This window comes from Prionailurus viverrinus, chromosome E2 (genome assembly GCF_022837055.1).
Source record: "Prionailurus viverrinus isolate Anna chromosome E2, UM_Priviv_1.0, whole genome shotgun sequence".
Classification (NCBI taxonomy): Eukaryota; Metazoa; Chordata; class Mammalia; order Carnivora; family Felidae; genus Prionailurus; species Prionailurus viverrinus.
This window is the reverse complement of record NC_062575.1, coordinates 48399746-48417771: the sequence shown is the minus strand read 5'-3', so window position 1 is coordinate 48417771 and position 18026 is coordinate 48399746. Positions and strand designations below refer to the sequence as shown.

Here is an 18026-nt window from a genome sequence, read left to right as displayed (position 1 = left end):
ACCAGGGCCTGGGCTGGGGAAAGACACAACCAAGAGCGGTAGGGGGCAGGGGTTACCTTTAATGCTGCATTTTGTGCCGAATCCCTATGATGTGCCCTGTCCCTGAGTATCCCTGCCCACCCTCCCCCCTCACTGCAGGGTGGGCACAGGGCCCCACCCTCTGGGGTACAAAGGAATAAATTAAGTGACCCCCTCCCCCCTTCCCCAATAAATAGAGTATCCTGCCCAGGGCCTCCCCTGCCTTGTGGCGCGGTAGGCTGGGGCGGGGCCTGGGGCGCTACATTCATGGCTGCCCAGGCGGGCGGTGGGGGGCAGGCCTCAGCGGGAGCCGTGGGCCCCGCACAGGGGCACTGTGCTGTCCTGGCTCTGCCCCTCCATGTCCATGTCAAGCAGCGTGGGCTGCATGCCGGGGGGTCCAGGGCTCTCTGGGGTGTCCGGCCTGCTGGGAGGCGAGATGCTGAGCGTCCAGCCAAAGGAGACCAGTTTCCAGGGGTCCAGGCGGGGCCGGCTGGCAGCCGGCCGGGGTCTTGGGGCGAAGGTCAGGGTGGTAGGGCGGCCAGGGAACTCGGGGGGCCGGCGGTGGGTCGGGAACAAGGTCTGGGGGTCGGGCAGGCGGGGGAAGTCCAGGGGATCTCGAGGGCCTGGTAAGAGAGGATCAGATGAGGTCAACGGGGTGGGCCAGAGGATGGCATTTAAAAGCCAGGATCGTCACATGAGCATTGGGGTCTCTGACATCTTTTGAGGTATCTGCTGCTCTTCTTGGGCCCACTTTCCAGGAGGGGTGGGACCTTCACCTAGGCCCCTACGACTCCGAACTGCTCACGCAACTGGGTGCAACTCTGGGCATATTCCTTAACCTATCAGAGCCTGTTTCCTCGTCATCCCTCTAGATACAGAAAGCCCTCATCCGTCTGAAGCCTCTTATGCATGTGGCACTGGGTGTGTGCGCACACGGAGACCTGAGGCGTGACGCTATCTCTGAATGGTGATGACAGCAGCTCACTACATAGGTGAGGGTTAAATAAAACAACAAAGCACGTAGCACAGTGCCTGGTAGTAGGTAGTTAACTCCTGTCCTAATCACCTTTGTCTTTGTTAATGAATTATAGAGGGACGCCTGGGTGGCTCAGTCCATTGAGCACCTGGCTCTTAATTTCGGCTCAGGTCATGATCTCACAGTTTGTGAGCTGGAGCCCCAGACTGGGCTCTGTGCTGACAGCATGGAGCCTGCTTGGGATTTTCTCTCCCCTGTCTCTGCCCCTCCCCGGCTCAGGCTCTCTCTCTCTCTCTCTCTCTCTCTCTCAAAATAAACATAAAAAATGTAGAGGGAACAGTGTCTAGCACATGAGTGTTACCCATAGTTGTTACTGTTGCCATTAATGCCACCCACCTGGCCCCTGGAGGCATTAGTTTGCCACCTCTCCAGCATTCCTGGGTCTCAATCACCTGGGGGCCCACGGTGCCTCTAGCAGTGAGGACCATGGGGACACAGACCCTTCCCCCCATGCTAAGCAAGAGGCCACCGTGACATCTAGGGCGTCGCCGCTGGGCTGGGACCTGGGACTTTGGTGGGGTTAGGGGAGAAGGGTCGGTTTTCTGCGCCCTGGGTGTGGGCGCCTCACTCACCAGGGCGGGGAGCCGCGGGCTCAGGCGCCCCCCGCTGCCCCAGCGCCCCATCAGACGGCGTCCGCCGGTGCCCGCGGCTCACTGCGCGCGCGGCCGTGACGTGGGTGGGCGTGAGAGACTGGCGGGGGTCTTTCTTGAAGCTCTCCAGCTCCAGGTCCACCAGGGGGTTGGTGCTGGGCGGGGAGGGCGGCGGGGAGGGCGCGGCCGGCGCGGCCTCGTCGCTGTCGGAGCGCAGCAGCGAACGCGTGGAGTTGCAGTCGGACACGGACGACAGCGACACCAGGGTGGCCGAGGGCGCCAGGCCCGGGCCGGGGGCCGCGTCGTCGCGGCGACCGGGCGAGCGCCCGGGCGGGCTGAGGCCCCGCGGGAAGCGGCCGGCGCGCGGGAAGAAGAGGCCGTCGAGCCAGCGCCTCTGCTCCTCGCCGTCGGCCGCGCGCGCCTCGGCCACGTCCGCGCCCAGGCCCACGGCGCCCAGCAGCGTGGCGCAGCCCAGCAGAGCCAGCTCGCAGCGCCGCCGGCCGCCGTGCCCGGGCCGGGAGAGGGGCGCGGGCGCCCCCGGGGAGGGCTCGGCCGGCAGCGGCACCGTGAGGTAGGACGGGGTGGTGTAGGGGGAGGGAGGCACGCTGCTGCCTCCGTCCGCCTCCGCGAACTCCTCTGCAAGTGGGAGAGGGTCGTCAATCGCCTCCAGGGCTGGGCCTGGCCGCAGCCCCCGCCGCCCCCGGAGACTTGGTGGGCAAGGGGCTACCCAGAAAGACCCTTCTGGCAGTGAGGCCACCAAGTCCCATTAAATGTGGTTCTCAAATCATTCTCCTCCCAAAGCCTCTAGGAATGACCCTGCACCCTGGGGCTGCCCTTCCCCCATTTTGGGAATGTTTCCTACCCACTGGTCCAGTGAAATCGGATTCCTCCTCCCAGTGCGGGGGAGGGGGGGGGATGGTCACCTCTTCATCTTGAGTTCTGTTTCCCTCCGGATGCCTCCCCCCCTCTCCATTTTAAAGGCACCCTCACCCTCTTACCCATCTCATTGAGGCTGGCGAAGCCTGGGGCGATCGGTGTGTGTTTGGGGGATTTGCCCAGGTTGGGGGCACTGGATGACCACTGTTTGCTTCCTTCCCCCAGGGCCTTCAGCCTGCAGGGGGCGCCAGAGATAGGGACGGTTGCAATGCAGGCCTTCTGGCTGCCTGGGCCTGGGGGCAACGTGCAGGGCCAGGGGTGGGCTCCCAGTGCCTATACCTCTCCTCCCCTCCAGCCCGCTCCTTCTGCAGGGTGGAGCTGGGGCCCCAGGTCCGGCCCTTCTTCTTGCCTCCAACCAGCTCTTCCTTCTTTGGGGGCCCGCTGCGGCCCCACGTCCCACTGCCACCACCGCTGCCACAACCGCTGCTGCCACCGCCATCCACGGGAGTCACTGGGCCAAGAAAAACCACTTGGTTACTGGGTGTTGGACAGTCTGTCCCCACTGGGCTCCCCCCCTCACTCTCACATCCACTGTCCACCAGAAGTCCAAGGGATCTTCAACCCTTCCCTTTTCTAAATCCTTCCATAGCTCCCTACTGCTGTCAGGACAAGGTCCTAGCTCCTCAGCCTGGCAGTAGAGGCTCTGCATGTACTTCCCTGCCTTCCCTCAGCCTCGTCTCCCGTCACTCCTCACAGCCAAGCCCATCAGCCGTCTATTCATTCCCACATGTCTGCTGAGCACCTGCCATATGCCAAGCCCCATGGGAGGTGCTGAGAAGACAGTAGTGGGCAAAGCTGACAAAACCCCCTGCTCTTGGGAGTTTACATTTTAGGGGTGAAGACCGATGACCAACAAGAATCATACTAGGTGAGTAATTTGTGTAGGGAGTTGACAGGCGGTAAGTGCTGTGAGGGAGACGGAGCAGGAAAGGAGTCTGAGAGGTAGGAAAAGTCATGTTTGACAAGGAAGAATCTGGGCAAAGATGCGAAGGAGGTGAGGGGGTGAGTCAAGTGGATACAAGGGAGAAGAAAGAGCATTTCGGGCAGAGGGAATAGCTTATGCCAAGGCCCTGTGGCTGGCCATGCCTAGAGTGTTTAGAGCAGCCAGGAGGCCTGTGGGGCTGGTGTGGAGGGAGGGAGAAAAGGAGGAGAGAGAGGAAATGGAGTCTGGGTATGCAGGCAGAGAGCAATGAGTGCCTTGATTGGGACCCCATGTCTATCATTTCCCAGGTGGGTGTTTCCACACCTCCATGCCTTTGCACAGGCTGTTCCCTTCACCTGGAACTCTATTCCTTTCAGTCCTTTTCCCAGCCTCGTTGCCAGTTTTCCCTTCCAGCCTCCAGCTCTGGAGGAGTTTGTTCCCTGGAGAGTCTACTGTTCTCATTTCCACATTTTGAAAGTACCCTGACATTGGTACTGTCACCATATGGTCATTGTCTTTGTTGGTGTCCCCATGAGAATGACCTCTGGGGCCTGGTACAAGTAGGGGTCCCGACAGAGGTGTGAAGGGGGTGATATGTGGGGCAAAGCCAGGGGTGACCGATGGGGCAGAACAGATTTGAGGGGATCAGCCTCGTATCCTGCCCATCAGCAAACCGGGCTGGCTGTGCCTCTGCCGCGTAGCCCCGTCTCCCGCCCACAGCCCCAGTCCGGTCCGCTCCCCTTGTCTCCTGTCTTCCCCTATCGCTCCAGCCTCCCACAGTCCACACCCTTCACAGCAGCCGGAGGGACAAGGTGCGTTTTATCACATTACTGCCCAGCTCACGGCCCCTACCGCATTTAGAATAAAATCCAGTTCAGGTTCCTTAGCGAGCCCGGTTCTCTAGGCCCAGCAAGATCTGGCCCCCTGCAACCTTGACCACAAACCCACTCCTCTCCCTGCCATTCACTCCAGTCCAATCGAGCTGGCCTCCCAGGACCATACACATGCCTTGCTTATTCCCACCCCTGGCCTTGGCCCTTGCTGTTCCCTCCGGCAGGGACACGCTTCTTTCGGATCTTGACCCTCCTCGCTCCTTCTTACCACCCGGGTCCCTGCTCAAACCCCAGCTCCCTACACAGGCCTTCCTGATGTAAAACAGCGCCTCTCCTCTTTTATTTCCCTTCCCTGCTCTCCTTTGTAGAGCTTATCACTATAGTATATGTACCACTTTAGTGTCTGTTGACCCCTGATGAGAATGAGGGAGGGGACCCCGCCTGTCTTGTCCCTGTTGTTCCTCCAGCTCGGTGCCCAGTAAATGTTCACGGAACGTTGTGGACTACTGACTGGTCAGGGCCTTGGGAGATACTCACGGCGAATGGCCCTCAGCCGGGGGATGATGCTGGGGCTTGCGGGGGGGCTGGCCCCGTCGGATCCTTTCCGCTTGTCCAGGGTTGGAGAGGCTTGGACTGTGATCTTATGCTCGAAGCCTGTGGAAAGAAAGAGACTTTCCTGAGCAAGATGCTCCGTGGGTAACTGGAGAAGTTCCCTTTGTGGGATAGAAGGAATGCCAGAATGGAACGCCACTGTTTTCATTCCTTAAACGGGGGTTCGCAAACTATGGTCTCCAGAGCGGCGGCATCCACGTCAACTGCAAACCTCAGGGGCAGCACTCACCCTCAGGCCCTCTGAATCGGCAGCTCTGGGGTGAAGCACAGCCATGTAACCGGGATGAGCCCTCCAGAGACCTCGGGCGCACGCTTGAATTGGGGAGGAAGGATCCTAATGGGGTCCTTAATTAACCAAGGATTGACTATAGATCTAGGCCTAAGTGTCCAGCGTGGCAGCTATTAGCCACAAGTGGCCACTGAGCACTTGCAGTGTGGCCACTGCATCTGAGCCGCTGGAGAGTTTGAACCTATCTGTGTAGTCGCAATTAATCTAAATTTAAACTTAAAAACGGATCCTCAGTTCGGTTATTGAAAACATTTAAGCATGTTTGATGCAAATCTTGGGGATGTGAATCAACTTTTTTTCAACTATAAATTTCACGAAACCCAAATACAGGTCAAGTATTTTTGAGGAAAATTAAGCGTCTGGACCAAGGTACACTGCAACCATAACATATACGCTGGATTTCAAGGATTGGGTGTGGAAAAAAAGAGGTTAAAATCTCTAACAATTTTTCTTGTATTGATACATGTGACACTGTAGCATTTTGGATATATCAGGCTAAATAAAATATATTGTTAAAGTCAATTTCACCTGTTTCTTTTCCATTTTTTCCCTTTTCCATTTTTTTTTTTTTTAAGGTGGCTACTAGATTTAAAATTAGCCACGTGGCTTGCATTAGATATCTGTTGGCCAGTGCTGTGCTGGTCACTGCATGATGGCTTATAACATTACAAAGAGAGGGTTGAGCAGACATCATGTGTCTTATGATGGGTGAGCGGGGTCATGTTACCTAAGAAGCAATCTTTGGGGGGTGGGGGTGGGGAAGAGACCCAACGAGAACTTGAAACTGATTATGCCTTGAGACAAACCTATTGGGTTGATCCACATGAAACTTGTTTTGGTTTTGGTCAAAAAGGGCCGGGCATCAGCAGTTTCACATAGTTTAACTTAATACCAGTTAATAGGAAATTTAGGGGACAGAGGACAAGGTAAGTCATACTGGGGAGACGCAAGCAGCAGCCTCCAGACTGTGGGAAGTGCTGCAGAATAAACGATGCAAGGGGGAAAAAAAGCTGATTAAAAGATTTAAAAAAACAGAAGACAAAACAATAACAATTTTTAAAAAGTAAGGACGTGAATGCCCTTATTCTTGGCGGGCAGCCGGGGGTTTGTGCTGGGAGAGAGCGCGAGGCGGGGCATGTGGGGTGGCTGTGGGTTCTCTCTGCTTGGGTGGGGGTGATTATACTAACCCAGTAAGCTAGACGGGTTTCTGGCCCCTTTCCACATGTGTGATACATTCAGCAATAGAAAAGTTTTCAAAAAAATAGGAGGAGGTAAACCCCGTGTTAGGAATGCTCCCAGCAGCCCCTGGGGGCCGCGTAAGGCGTGTGGGCGGTACCGGAGGGCAGGCTGATGTGGCTGCCGCCTTCCCGCAGCTTGAGCAGGCGGCTGCGCTTGAAGTTGCCCTTGCGTTTGCGGACCCTGGGCTTCTCCTGGCTCAGCTGGCACATGAGCAGGTGCAGCTCACGCTCCACGATGTCCATCTCGCGCTCGGCCAGCTCCTGCTCCCGCCGCCGCAGCTGCTCCTCCTGGAAGCGCTGCTCCTGGGCCGCCCGCAGCAGCTCCTCCTCACGGCTCCGGAGTTCCTGGAGAGAAGATGGGGCGAGGGGCTCACCTGTCAGCCGCTTGGGGATGGACCTGGGGGCTACTGGGTCTGCTTGGGGCACAGCACAAGGGCGTCCTGCTAAGGGGCAAATTGGGGGTACAATCCAACTCACTCTTCACCAGCCAAGCTGGGCGCTGGTGCTCCAGGCTGTATTAGCCCAAAGAAAGGGGTGGTTTTAGTTTTCACCTTTAAGTTTTTGACTCTTCAATTTGGAAAACTTCAAACATCCACAAAGCAGAGACAGAATAGTGCCCCCAATTCTCATCATTCCACCTAAACAACTCTTTTTACTTAGCAAACCTTTTTTCATGTGTCTTCTTCCTTGTCTCCTCCCTCTCTCCCTCCCTCCCATTTTTGCTGTTGTGTTTTAAAACCAATCTCAGGGGTGCCTGGGTGGCTCAGTCAGTTAAGTGTCTGAGTTAGGCTCAGGTCATGATCTCACAGTTCACAAGTTAGAGCCCAGCATCTGGCTCTGTGCAGACAGAGCTTCCTTCAGATTCTGTGTCTCCCTCTCTCTCTGTCCCTCCCTCCCTTGTACTCTGTCTGCCAAAAATAAATAAAACATTAAAAAAAATTTAGGGGTGCCTGGGTGGCTCAGTTAAGCATCTGACCCTTGATTTTGGCTTAGGCCATGATCTCACAGTTTGTGGGTTCAGGCCCTGTGTCAGGCTCCGTGCAGACAGTGCAGAGTCTGACAGTGCGGAACCTGCTTGGGATATGCTCTCTCTCCCTCCCTCTCTGCCCCTCCCCTGCATGCTCTCTTTGCCTCAAATAAATAAACTTAAAAAATTAAAAAAAAAATTTAAACCAATCCCAGACATCAGGCAGTATCACTTGTAAGAGCATCAGTGCAGGGTGCCTTTTTCTTATTAATCTGCCAACAGGCCCCTTTCTTAATACACAAAAAAGGCCCCTTTAGCCCTGCATGGACCCAAAGACTGGGGCTCAGGGGAAGGGACTCTGCCCCACTAAAGGCATCAGAAATGCAAGGGTCTTGCTCCATCCCTCCCACTGTGCCCCCTGCCTTCACCTTCTCTTTGGTCCGGAGGTCATCAAACATGTGCTGAATTTCCAGCTTCCAGTCTTCCTGCAGCGAGTGGAAGGACTCCAGTGGCATCTGGAATAGGGCTGACTGCTCGATGACTTCAAGCTGCTTCAAGATACTGCCGAAATCTGGCCGCCCATGGGGGTCTGGGTCCCAGCATTCTGGGGTGGGGGTAGGGGGGACAGCAGTGGGGGTGGAGAGGTCAGTGGCCATGCTCTAGGGCATCACCCTGCTTTGTGGAAGACAGGACTTCAGGGGACTGTGGACAAACAACTTCCATGGAACTGAGGGAAGGAATTCAAAGCCAAATTCCTGGCAACATTACAGTGAAACCTGGCTTTTGCTCCCTCACTTGTGGCAGAATCAAGGATCAGGGAAGAATCCCAGGGCCAGCGAATGCTAACAGGTGCCCCCAAGGGCTGTGGGCCTGGCTGGAACAACAGTTTGGGGGACACAGAGCCAACTGTAGGGGAGACAGTTTGTGGTCCAATGGTTACAGCCCCTTCTCCCTCACTCCTGGGCCCACCGGTATGGATGGATGTGAAGGGGTGAGGTCTGGCCCGAGGGCCCCTGCCACCCAAGCTGAGCCTATCTCCACAGGGCCCTGGCTCACCCTCCAGTAGGCGGGCAAAGGGCTCGGGGCACGTGGAGGGGATGGGCAGCGTCAGCTTGTTCATAGCCACGCCATATGCCACGGCCAAGGCGTCGATTTCACGGTAGGGGACCTCACCCGTCAGCAGCTCCCAGAGCAGCACCCCGAAGCTGCAGGTGGGGGAGAGGGAGGGTGATGCCGCAGCCCACCCCCATGCTCACCTACACCCCATCCCTGCCTCCGGTCCCGTGGTGGGCCTCCCTCACCCCCACATCCGGCGCTGGTTGATGAGGCCACGAGAACATGATTGACCCCCGCTGGCCTGATCTCAAATAGATGTGGTGGGGTTGGCTGTCTGATGTCTTGCCTTTGCTCTGCCTCTCTTCCCTCACCCCTGTCTGAAAACTTTCAGTGTCTCACCTGTACCCCCTGGACAAAGCCACTTTTCTTAGCCCTGACCTTTGACGTCCCCTGCCGCTTTGCCTCTAAGCCCTCTTGCCCCCGTACCAACCCCAGCTTCGCTGAACAAGTTGAACAAGCCCTAAGCCCTGTTCTTCCTAACCTCTGGCTTTGCACATGCTTTCTCCTTCATCAAGAACATCCTTCCCTGTGTGTAACTGTTCTTTCAGTCAAAACTCAGGTGTCCCCTCTCCCAGGGAGGCTTCCTTGATTCCACAGCCTCCAAAGCTAGATGAGAGACCCCCTCCTCTATGTTCCCACAGAACCCTCAGCACTTACCTCTAAAAACAAGTTAACACTATTTAACATTTATAAAGCACTTACTCCAGGCCAGCACTGTGCTAGGCGCTCTCAGTAATCCTCACAACAGCCCTGTAAGGCAGAAGGTATTGGTATGACCCCCGTTTTAGCCGGGGGACAGGTGCAGGCACAGGGAGGTTAAACTGTCTGCCTCAATGTCACACAGCTAGTAAGCGGACTGGTCTCAGTCCACACTTGGGCTCAGGCCTGCTTGATGCCCATGACGGTGTCCTTGATGGATACACAACACTGGAGCACGCACCACTGTGCTCCGGTCACCTGCCGGTCCACCTTCTCCAGTAAACTGAACACCATTTTGTGCGGTGTCCAGCATGCAGTGAGTCCCCGAGCTCCCCCGCATCCACGCATGCATTTGACATATAAATGTCTGCTGTGTGCCAGACACTATTCTGGGCACTGGACCAAGATGGACACCACCTCTGCCCTCCTACGGGTGACGGCCTCCCTGTCGTTCTCAGTGCCAGCACTGGTGAATGTGAGCTGGGCATCTGCTGCCTGAAATCATTTCCCATCCTCCTTTGCAGCTAAGCATGCCCATATGGCGATGGTTCTGGCCAGTGGGGTGCGGGAGGACGTGTAATATGCAACTAACTTCCAGGAAGTTAAAGAGAGTCCTCGGAGTCCCGAAGTTTAGAAGTTTAGAGTCCTTAAGGAGAATCGGTGTCCTTTCCTCTTTTCCTGCCTGCTTGCTGTGATGTGGACATAAAAGCCGGAGCTCAAGCAGCCGTTTTGGATGATGAAGTGAGCTTTGGAATGGAGACCACACAAGGTGGAAGAAAATAATAATGGCTTTCAACTGGGGGTGGTGTGAACCCTCCACCTCACCTGTGTTGCTGGAAACCTGTGAGGCTGTTTTGATTGTCACAAGGACCGGGGAACGCTATGATGTTTGGTGGCTGGGAACCACGTCCTAAAAAATACATGGCAGTACCACACAAGAAAGAATTACCTTGCTCTATGTCAGTGACGCCCCTGTTGAGGAACCCTGACATAGGACCCTGAATTCCTGTCACTGGGAGCACCACATCAGTACAGGAGAGCAGAAACTTCAGGCTTGTTTTTATTTGGGGATTTTCTGCTCCTTGCCACGCAGATATGGCTCTGTGCAGTTTGGTACCACAAATGAATGCCTAATGGAAAGCCAGTTAGAACCTTCCCCAAAGAGCTGCACTGCTCTACTGGAGACTTCCTGTCTGATTTGTCTGCCCAGAAGCCATGACTTTGCTACTTGGTCCATCTGGAGCCTTAGCTGGGGACTGACCTGGGTTTGGCTCCCTCCCAGTAGAAGGCCCCAGGCTGAAGAGTATCTGCTGTCGCCATCAAGTCTCACTGGTGATGGCAACAGCCTCCTCGCGGGCCTCCTGCCCCCACTCCTGTCCCCCACAATTCATTCTGCATCCTACAGCCGAGGGAGCCTTGCAATGCTAAACCAGATTGTGCCATTCATAAATGCTCCTAATGGCTTTCCGCCACACTTAGAATAAAGCCTGGCATCCGGTCCCTCATCTGCGGGGTCCCCCGCTCTCTCTCCTATGTCATTTTCTACCACCTTCCTCCTTGCCTCCTCTGCTCCAGTCACCCGGCCTCACGGCTGTGTCTGGAATAGACCAAGCTCGTTCTCACGTCAGGACCGCCTTTTTGGGCACTGTCCCCTCTGCCTGGGAAGCTTCTTCCCCCAAACTTTGCATGGGTGGCTCCTTCTTATCATCATCCAAAACTCAGCTCAAGTGTCATTTCTCAGAAAAGCCTTCTCTAACATCATCTTCCAGCCCTCAGAGTGCTTTCGATTTACCTCCCGGCTCTTAATACTATCTCATGCTTTGTTCTGGTGGATTAACTCTTTATCTTTGGAAAATTATTTTACAACTTTTTAACTTAAAACCAGCTCCCCCCCCCCCCCCCAGCTTCTTGTGTATTTGTTTATTTATTTACTCTTCCTCTGGGCAGGAAATGTGTCTAGATTTTTTTTACTGTGGTATCCCTAGCACCCAGTGCTGATGAATGGATGGATGGATGGATGGATGGATGGATGGAAGGAAGAAAGGAAGGAAGCAAGGAAGGAAGGATGAAAGGATGCCTCCAAAGCCTCAATTTCCTATTGACAAGTGGGCTGCTGTACTGGATGGTGTCTGAGGGGCCCTTGGTGTTGACATCCTATTTCTGTATCTTCGTAATTTTCCACTTGAATCCAAGTAAGTCCTTCTCAGCTGCCACTTCAGCAAGCAGACACCTGCTTTGGTGCTTTGATGGTCTAACCTTGCCAGGGGGCCTCTCTGTCAGGCCTGGATCCTAGCTTCCGCAGGAGACTGTCCCTCCCACTCTGAAACACCCTCCTCCCCTCCCCCATTCCCGGATTCCCCAGCCCCACCATCAGCACCTCCAGACATCACTGCTTTTGGAGAAGAGGGAGAGACGGATAACCTCCGGAGCCATCCAGGCATAAGTCCCTGCAGCGCTCATCTTGGTGGTCTTGTGCCACTCGCGGGCGAGGCCGAAGTCCGTGATCTTGAGCACCGTGTCTGCGAGGTTGTGGTTCTCGATGGCCTCCAGAATAAGAACTGTGGGGCAGGAAGAAAGATGGGTCACCCCAACCTTCTGGGCTGCAGACCCGAGTGTCCTGCCCGCCTGCCTCAGCTGAAATCTCCTACTTGTTCTCTCCCTCTAACCATGAGTAACCATGAGTTACCCCCGTCTGCAGCAGGTCCTTTCCTGGTCTGGAATATCATGGACGCTTCCATGCCAGTCGGATCCCTGCCCCAAGCTCCCATGAAGGAGGAGGAGCTTCCTCTGGGTCTACTTCCCTCCTGATTCTAACCTGGGCTCTGGGGAGCTCCGTGAAAGGTGGGTAGCCAAAGCCCAAAGCCTTGGTTCTCCTTTGTTCAGGCCTTGAATTCCTGGCCACCAGTGAGGTGGGAACTAGACTCTGAGCAGAAGGGATGAACGTGGTTCTCCTTTGCCTTTGTCACCCCCTGTGGCAGACTGCATTCAGGGCCCCAGATCTACCCCTTTCTGCATCACCTTCTTCACCACCTGACTGTGCACTCCTTTCCACGGAAGGGCAAGAGTCTATTTCCTCCTCCTTTACCTTGGGTTGGCCCTAGGACTTGTTTTGGTCAACAGAACGAGGCAGAAGTGACAGAATGCCATTTCCAAGCTTAGGCCTTAAGAGGCCTCACCTATCTGCCTGCCATCACCACGAGACCATGCCTCGGCCAGCCTGCTGGTCCAAGGTAGATGGGAGGTACTTGGAGTAAAGTCTTCCCTGCTGAGGCCCGCCTAAGTCAGCTCACGCTCCAGCAGGCCCACGTGTGTGTGAGCAGCAATAAATGACATCAAGTTTTAAGACCCTGAGTTTTGGGGGTGGTTTGCTACGCAGCATTACTGTGACAAAGTCTGATGGCTATATCCCCCAAGCATATTGAATGGTTCCAACTTGCTGTCTAGGGCTATTACTAACAACAATTATAATCATGGCTGGTGTTTATCAGCGGCCTATGATACGGCAGGCACTGTGCTAGGCCTTTACATGGATTATCTAGAAAGCAACCCATTTTATCGACTGGCAAACTGAGACTCAAAGAGATGAAGTCCCTTGGCCAAGAGTGTATAGCTAGAAAACTGTGGGGCAAAGACCTGACCTACATCTGTCATTAGAGCCCAATCTCTTAACTGCTATGATATTCGACCAGCATGTATCAAACAGGCCCCAAAGTGTACAGGCCTGCCTGGGTGTGAATCCCAGCTCTGCCGCTTATCAGCTGCATAACCTTGTATGATTTATTCTTCTTAACGCTAGGATTTCTCCTCTGTTAAGTGGGGACGATTATAGTATTTACCTTATAGGGTTGTAGTAAGGTGAAGCACCAGTAGGCCCTTTAAAAATGTTAGCTATTCTCTGCCCCTCCCCCGTTCATGCGCTGTCTCTCTCTGTCCCAAAAATAAATAAACGTTGAAAAAAAAAAATTAAAAAAAAAAAAAAAAAGGGGGCGCCTGGGTGGCGCAGTCGGTTAAGCGTCCGACTTCAGCCAGGTCACGATCTCGCGGTCCGGGAGTTCGAGCCCCGCGTCGGGCTCTGGGCTGATGGCTCAGAGCCTGGAGCCTGTTTCCGATTCTGTGTCTCCCTCTCTCTCTGCCCCTCCCCCGTTCATGCTCTGTCTCTCTCTGTCCCAAAAATAAATAAACGTTGAAAAAAAAATTTTTAAAAAAATGTTAGCTATTATTATTAGTGTGTGATGTGGCCATAGTTGGCCTTTACTTCTCCCCCCAGATCTTTGACCATTCCTGGTGACTTCTCCTGTCATAACAACAGTGAGCTAATTCTACTATCATCAAAGCCCAGAAGCCTCCCTTGACTCTCTAGCATGTGACTCCATGCTTCCCTTCTTGGGTCCCCACCTCTTCTGTTGGTGGGGTGACCCTGTGACAGACGGAACACACTATGGTCTTATATTTCATTTCTGCTTAAAATCTTCTGATGGCTTCTACTACGTTAAAAACGAAACAAAACAAAACCCCAAATCCTCATCATGGCCCCCAAGGTCATTATGATCTGGGCCCTGCCTACCTTTCTGACCTCATCTTCTACCCCTCCCTCATTCCTCCTCTTCCAACCCCTCTGGTCTCCTGGCTGTTTCTCCAGCAAGGCATGCTCATTTCCACCTCAGGACCTTTGCTCTGCCCAGACCTTTGCAAGGCTGGGTTCTCTTTGTTCAGGTCCCTGCTCCAGTATTGCCTTCCCTGACCATCTGATTCAAAGAGCTCCTTCTGCCTGTTTTATTTTCTTCAGAGCCCCCTGATCTTATCTGGAAATTTTATCTACCTACCTACCTACCTAAATATCAGTCATCTACTTCTGTTTACTAGACCATAACTTCTACGTGGGGAGATCTTGCCTGGGTCACTTCTGTAATCCCAGCGCTTAAGATAGGGCCTAGTATATTTAATTTTGCTTCAGAATTATCGGTTGAATGAACCAATGTACGAGCGACACCAGACGAGGGGCTCCTAGGGAAAGATGAATGGAGGAAGCTGTGCCGTGGAGGCCCTGTGACCTGTCCTGGGCATGGACTTGTCCCATTGACTGAGCAGGAAGCCCTGGCCTAAGGAGCCCCAACAACGCCACATCCAGGTGGCACTGGCTACCGGAAAACCTAGAGGCCTGGGGGCATGTCCTTACACCCCACCTTCAGGCTGTGAATCAGAGGGGTGAGGAAAGGCCAGGAAGGCACCCCAGTCTTCAAGGGGAGCATGCTGGTGGTCCTGCCTCTATTTGCTCAGCATGTCAGAGGAGTCTGAGCATCAGGGAGGCAGGAACCATCCGTGTCTGTCTTTGCTCAATTCCCTGGCCCCGCCACAGGGCTTGGCACACCTTGAGCACCTGGCAGCTCGGTTGGTGTACAAGTGTAAGGCCTGGAAGGTAAGGAAGACCACTCCCTCTGTTCTAGGGGCTCGCAGTGGTCATGGCTCTGCATAGCAACATTGCAGAAATAGCGGGATGGATTCAAACACATTTCGGGGTGTGGAACTGACAGGAATCAGAAGAGATGTGGGAGTCCAAATGTGAGAACAAAGGGGAAATCCTCACATTTCCAGGGAGGGCAGGGAACATGCTGGCCTCATTCACTGTTGATCCCTCTCCTTAGCACATGACTTGGCCCAGCAAACACCAAATGAAAAATGAAAGAATAGATGCATGCAGAAATGAAAGGGAGTGAGATGGGGTAGAGGAAGCTTGGGAGAGCCAGGAAGGTAGGATTCTTCCCCAGCTATATCCTTAGGACGCAGGACTGGGTGTGGCACACAACAGGCGCTCCGGAAATGGGTGAGGCCACTGCAGTCGTTGGGCTCCTGCTAATAGGTGCTCAACTAATATGTGCTGACATCATGAGAAGCTCCTTGATCTAGAGGTGGGTCCTGGGGAGCTTTCTCTTCCTGCTGGCCCCAGTCCCCATTCGACCAACCAATCAAGTTTTTGAGAGCCTGTGATAAGCCAGGCAGCCTGGAAGCTTTTACATAAGGCACATCCCTTTCCTTCCTCCCTCACTCTGGCTGGGGCAGAGGCCTGAGAGGACTCCAGGAAGTGGTTCTCAACCCCGAGGAGACACTTGCCAATGTCTGGAGACAAGTTTTGGTCTTTGGTGGAGAATGTTAATGGCATCTACCAGCTAGAAGCCATGGATGCTGCTAAACAACCCACAAGAGAACTGCCTCCTACAATCATCCAGCCCCAAATGTAAATAGTGCCAAGGTTGAGAAACTCTGACTCCAGGCTAGATTCTTTCGGTCTCTGCCCGGTGGACCCTGGCATCATGGCTGGACAGTGAGTGCCATGAGGGCAGGCCCTGTGCTGTCCATGCTAGGAGTTCAGGGCCTGTCACAGTGTTCATGGATACATACTTATTAAGCTACTGTGACTCTTAGCCTGGGAGACGGGCGGTCCTTCAACCTTTCCAAGCCTCCTTTTCCTCCCTCACTTGGCCCGGAAGGTATACCACTGCCCCTTCTTGCCCTTGGCAATATCTTCTGGTGTCCCCATTTCCCACCACCTAGGCTTGACCTCCTAAGATTCGGTGGAAGCAAGTTTTGAGGGGAGGACACCACTTACTGTTGATGGACTTGAGGTCCCGGTGGATGATGGGCACAGGGGCATCATTGTGTAGGTAGTTCATGCCCCGGGCCACCTGCACAGCCCAGTTGACCAGCACATGAGGGGGCACCCGGCGGCCCGCCAGCACCCTGCTCAGTGCGCCCCCCCTGGCATACTCCATCACCAGGCAGAGGTGTGGGGGGCTGAGGCAGGCGCCTCTGAGGGCAATGATGTTGGGGTGCTTCAGGGCTCCGAAGAGCCTGGCCTCCTGGCGCACCTGCTCTGCTGTCACTGCCGGGTCCCGCTCAGGGTCCAGCCGGGCGGCCTTGACAGCCACCTCCTCGCCGCGCCATAGGGCCCGGTAGACCTTGCCAAAGCCCCCTACACCGATGATCTCTTCTAGCTGCAGCTCGTGGAAGGGGATCTCCTGGGGCAGCTGGAGGCCCGCGGGCGCGGCGGGTGCGCCAGGGGCTACGTAGTTGCTGGGGAAAACGCCCACACGGCCGCTGGGTAGCTGCCCGGTCCACCAGCCCTCGTCGCCCGACACCGCACAGTCCTGGGAAAGCACCTGGACGCGGTCGCCCCTCCGCAGGGTCAGCTCCTCATCGCCCGCCGCCTCGTAGTCGAACACCGCGGTCCAGACGGGCCCCGTGGGGGTCGTGCCCCACTCCTTGGCCGTCCCCCCCTCCTCCTCCTCCATGGGGGAGGGGCCGGGGGCTGTGGGAGGCCGCTTCACACAGGCTGCCCGCGGGATGCAGAGGGCGGGCCCCGGCGGCCAGGATGGGGGGCAGTCCCTGCGGGTTCTAGGGGGCTCCTGGAGGCCATGGCTGGGGGCGAGGGCCCTCCGCAGGAGCAAGAAAAAGCCTCCTTAAAAGGGCAGGGTCGTCCCCTCTGATTCAGCTGCCCAGGCGGGGCGGGGTGCGGATAGGGTGGCGGGTTCACCTGTCTCCCCCAAATGTCAGGGCGCTAAGAGGGCCTGGCCGCGCGGCTCCCCAATTCCTGCCGGGGCCCGCCGGTGGGGGACGAGGGTGAGGGAAGCAGGCAGCCCCCTTCCCCACGCCTCTCACCCCGCGCAGCTCCACCGGCGGCCCCCGGCTCCGCATCCCGGGCCACGACCGCCGGGCGGGGTGGGGGTGGCGGGGCCCCGGGGGCGCCCGCCCCGGGATGGGGTGGCGCGCCCCTCGGCCTTCTCACGCGCGGGGCGGCCGGGCTGCCCCCATCCTCAGCACCTGCCTCCCGGTCGGCCCCAGCCCTGCCCCCGCCCGCGCCGCTTCCCGGGGCCGCCGGCGGTGCCTGAGTGACGTGCTCGCCGCCGCCGCCGCCGCCGCCGCGGTGCCGCCTGGGAGTTGTAGTCTCCGGCTGCGCGGCCTCGAGGCTGTTCCCCTAGCTCCCAGAGCCCCGCTGCCAGCCTCGGGCCGCAGTGGGGACCCCACGAGGCCGAAGGAATCCTCCCGAGGAGATAAGCTTGGCCTCGGACCCTCCCTGGGACCCGGTGGGCCAGATGGCGGGAGGAGGGAAGGAGGCGGGGGCCAAGCGCTCCTCACAGACCCTGCGGGTCCGCGGCTCAAGATGGGGTTGACGGTGGCGGACCGGCTTCGCAAAGCGAAATAGAGGAGCTGCGTGAGTGGTGGTTACTGGCTCCAGCCTCTAACGCGGCTGGAGCACGGTCCCCTTGGCTGCCCGTCCCCTCGGGCCCCGACCCGAGGTGCACGCCGGGAAATGTAGTCCGTTCCGGGACAAGCGCCGCGGGAGGCGGCCTCAAACGTTGGAGAAAGGTTGGTGGCTCCTGCCACCTAGGGGATTCGGCTGATGGCGAGGCCTCAGCAGGGAAGATGGGGCTGGCAGGACGTGTTCACTGTCCGTTGGGAAATCACAGCCATGTCTTTCCCCACCAGCTCTGGTTTCTTCCACCTCAGCAGTCAGAACTCCCCGCCTCTCGTAATAGGAACTTCAATCTATTGGGGCTTAATGCGCATCTTGTGCTAAGCGCTTTGCATGGTATCATCAAATTCTCGCAAAGCCCCCATTTTACAGATGATGCATTGAAAAGCAAAGTCACTTGTCCAAGGTCACAGAACTGTAAATGGCAAAAGCAAGACTCAAAGGTAGGTTTTAAAATTAAAAACAAACATGATTTAAAAACAAACAAAACGCTGCCTTCCCATTTAAAGAATGAGGATATTG

At 55.9% G+C, this 18026-nt stretch overlaps 1 protein-coding gene across 1 annotated transcript; it reads right to left on the bottom strand.

Moving 5' to 3' along the window:
• Nucleotides 1–42: 42 nt before the first annotated feature.
• On the bottom strand, nucleotides 43–17524 carry MAP3K10 (mitogen-activated protein kinase kinase kinase 10). Its single transcript, XM_047835526.1, has 10 exons — nucleotides 15861–17524; nucleotides 11634–11814; nucleotides 8498–8646; nucleotides 7870–8045; nucleotides 6573–6819; nucleotides 4873–4989; nucleotides 2860–3031; nucleotides 2643–2755; nucleotides 1627–2280; nucleotides 43–641 (listed from the first exon to the last, which is right to left on the bottom strand). The coding sequence occupies exons 1-10, from the start codon at nucleotides 16540–16542 to the stop codon at nucleotides 319–321; spliced, it is 2814 nt and encodes a 937-aa protein (XP_047691482.1). The 5' UTR covers nucleotides 16543–17524; the 3' UTR covers nucleotides 43–318.
• Nucleotides 17525–18026: the final 502 nt, after the last annotated feature.

Coding starts and splice junctions, on each gene's coding strand:
- MAP3K10 (XM_047835526.1), bottom strand. CDS start 16,542: ATGGAGGAGGAGGAGGGGGGGACGGCCAAGGAGTGGGGCACGACCCCC. Junction 4,990..6,572: donor CCACATCAGCCTGCCCTCCG/GTACCGCCCACA, acceptor TTCTTTCCACAG/GCTTCGAGCATAAGATCACA. Junction 2,756..2,859: donor CGGGCTGGAGGGGAGGAGAG/GTATAGGCACTG, acceptor CGCCCCCTGCAG/GCTGAAGGCCCTGGGGGAAG.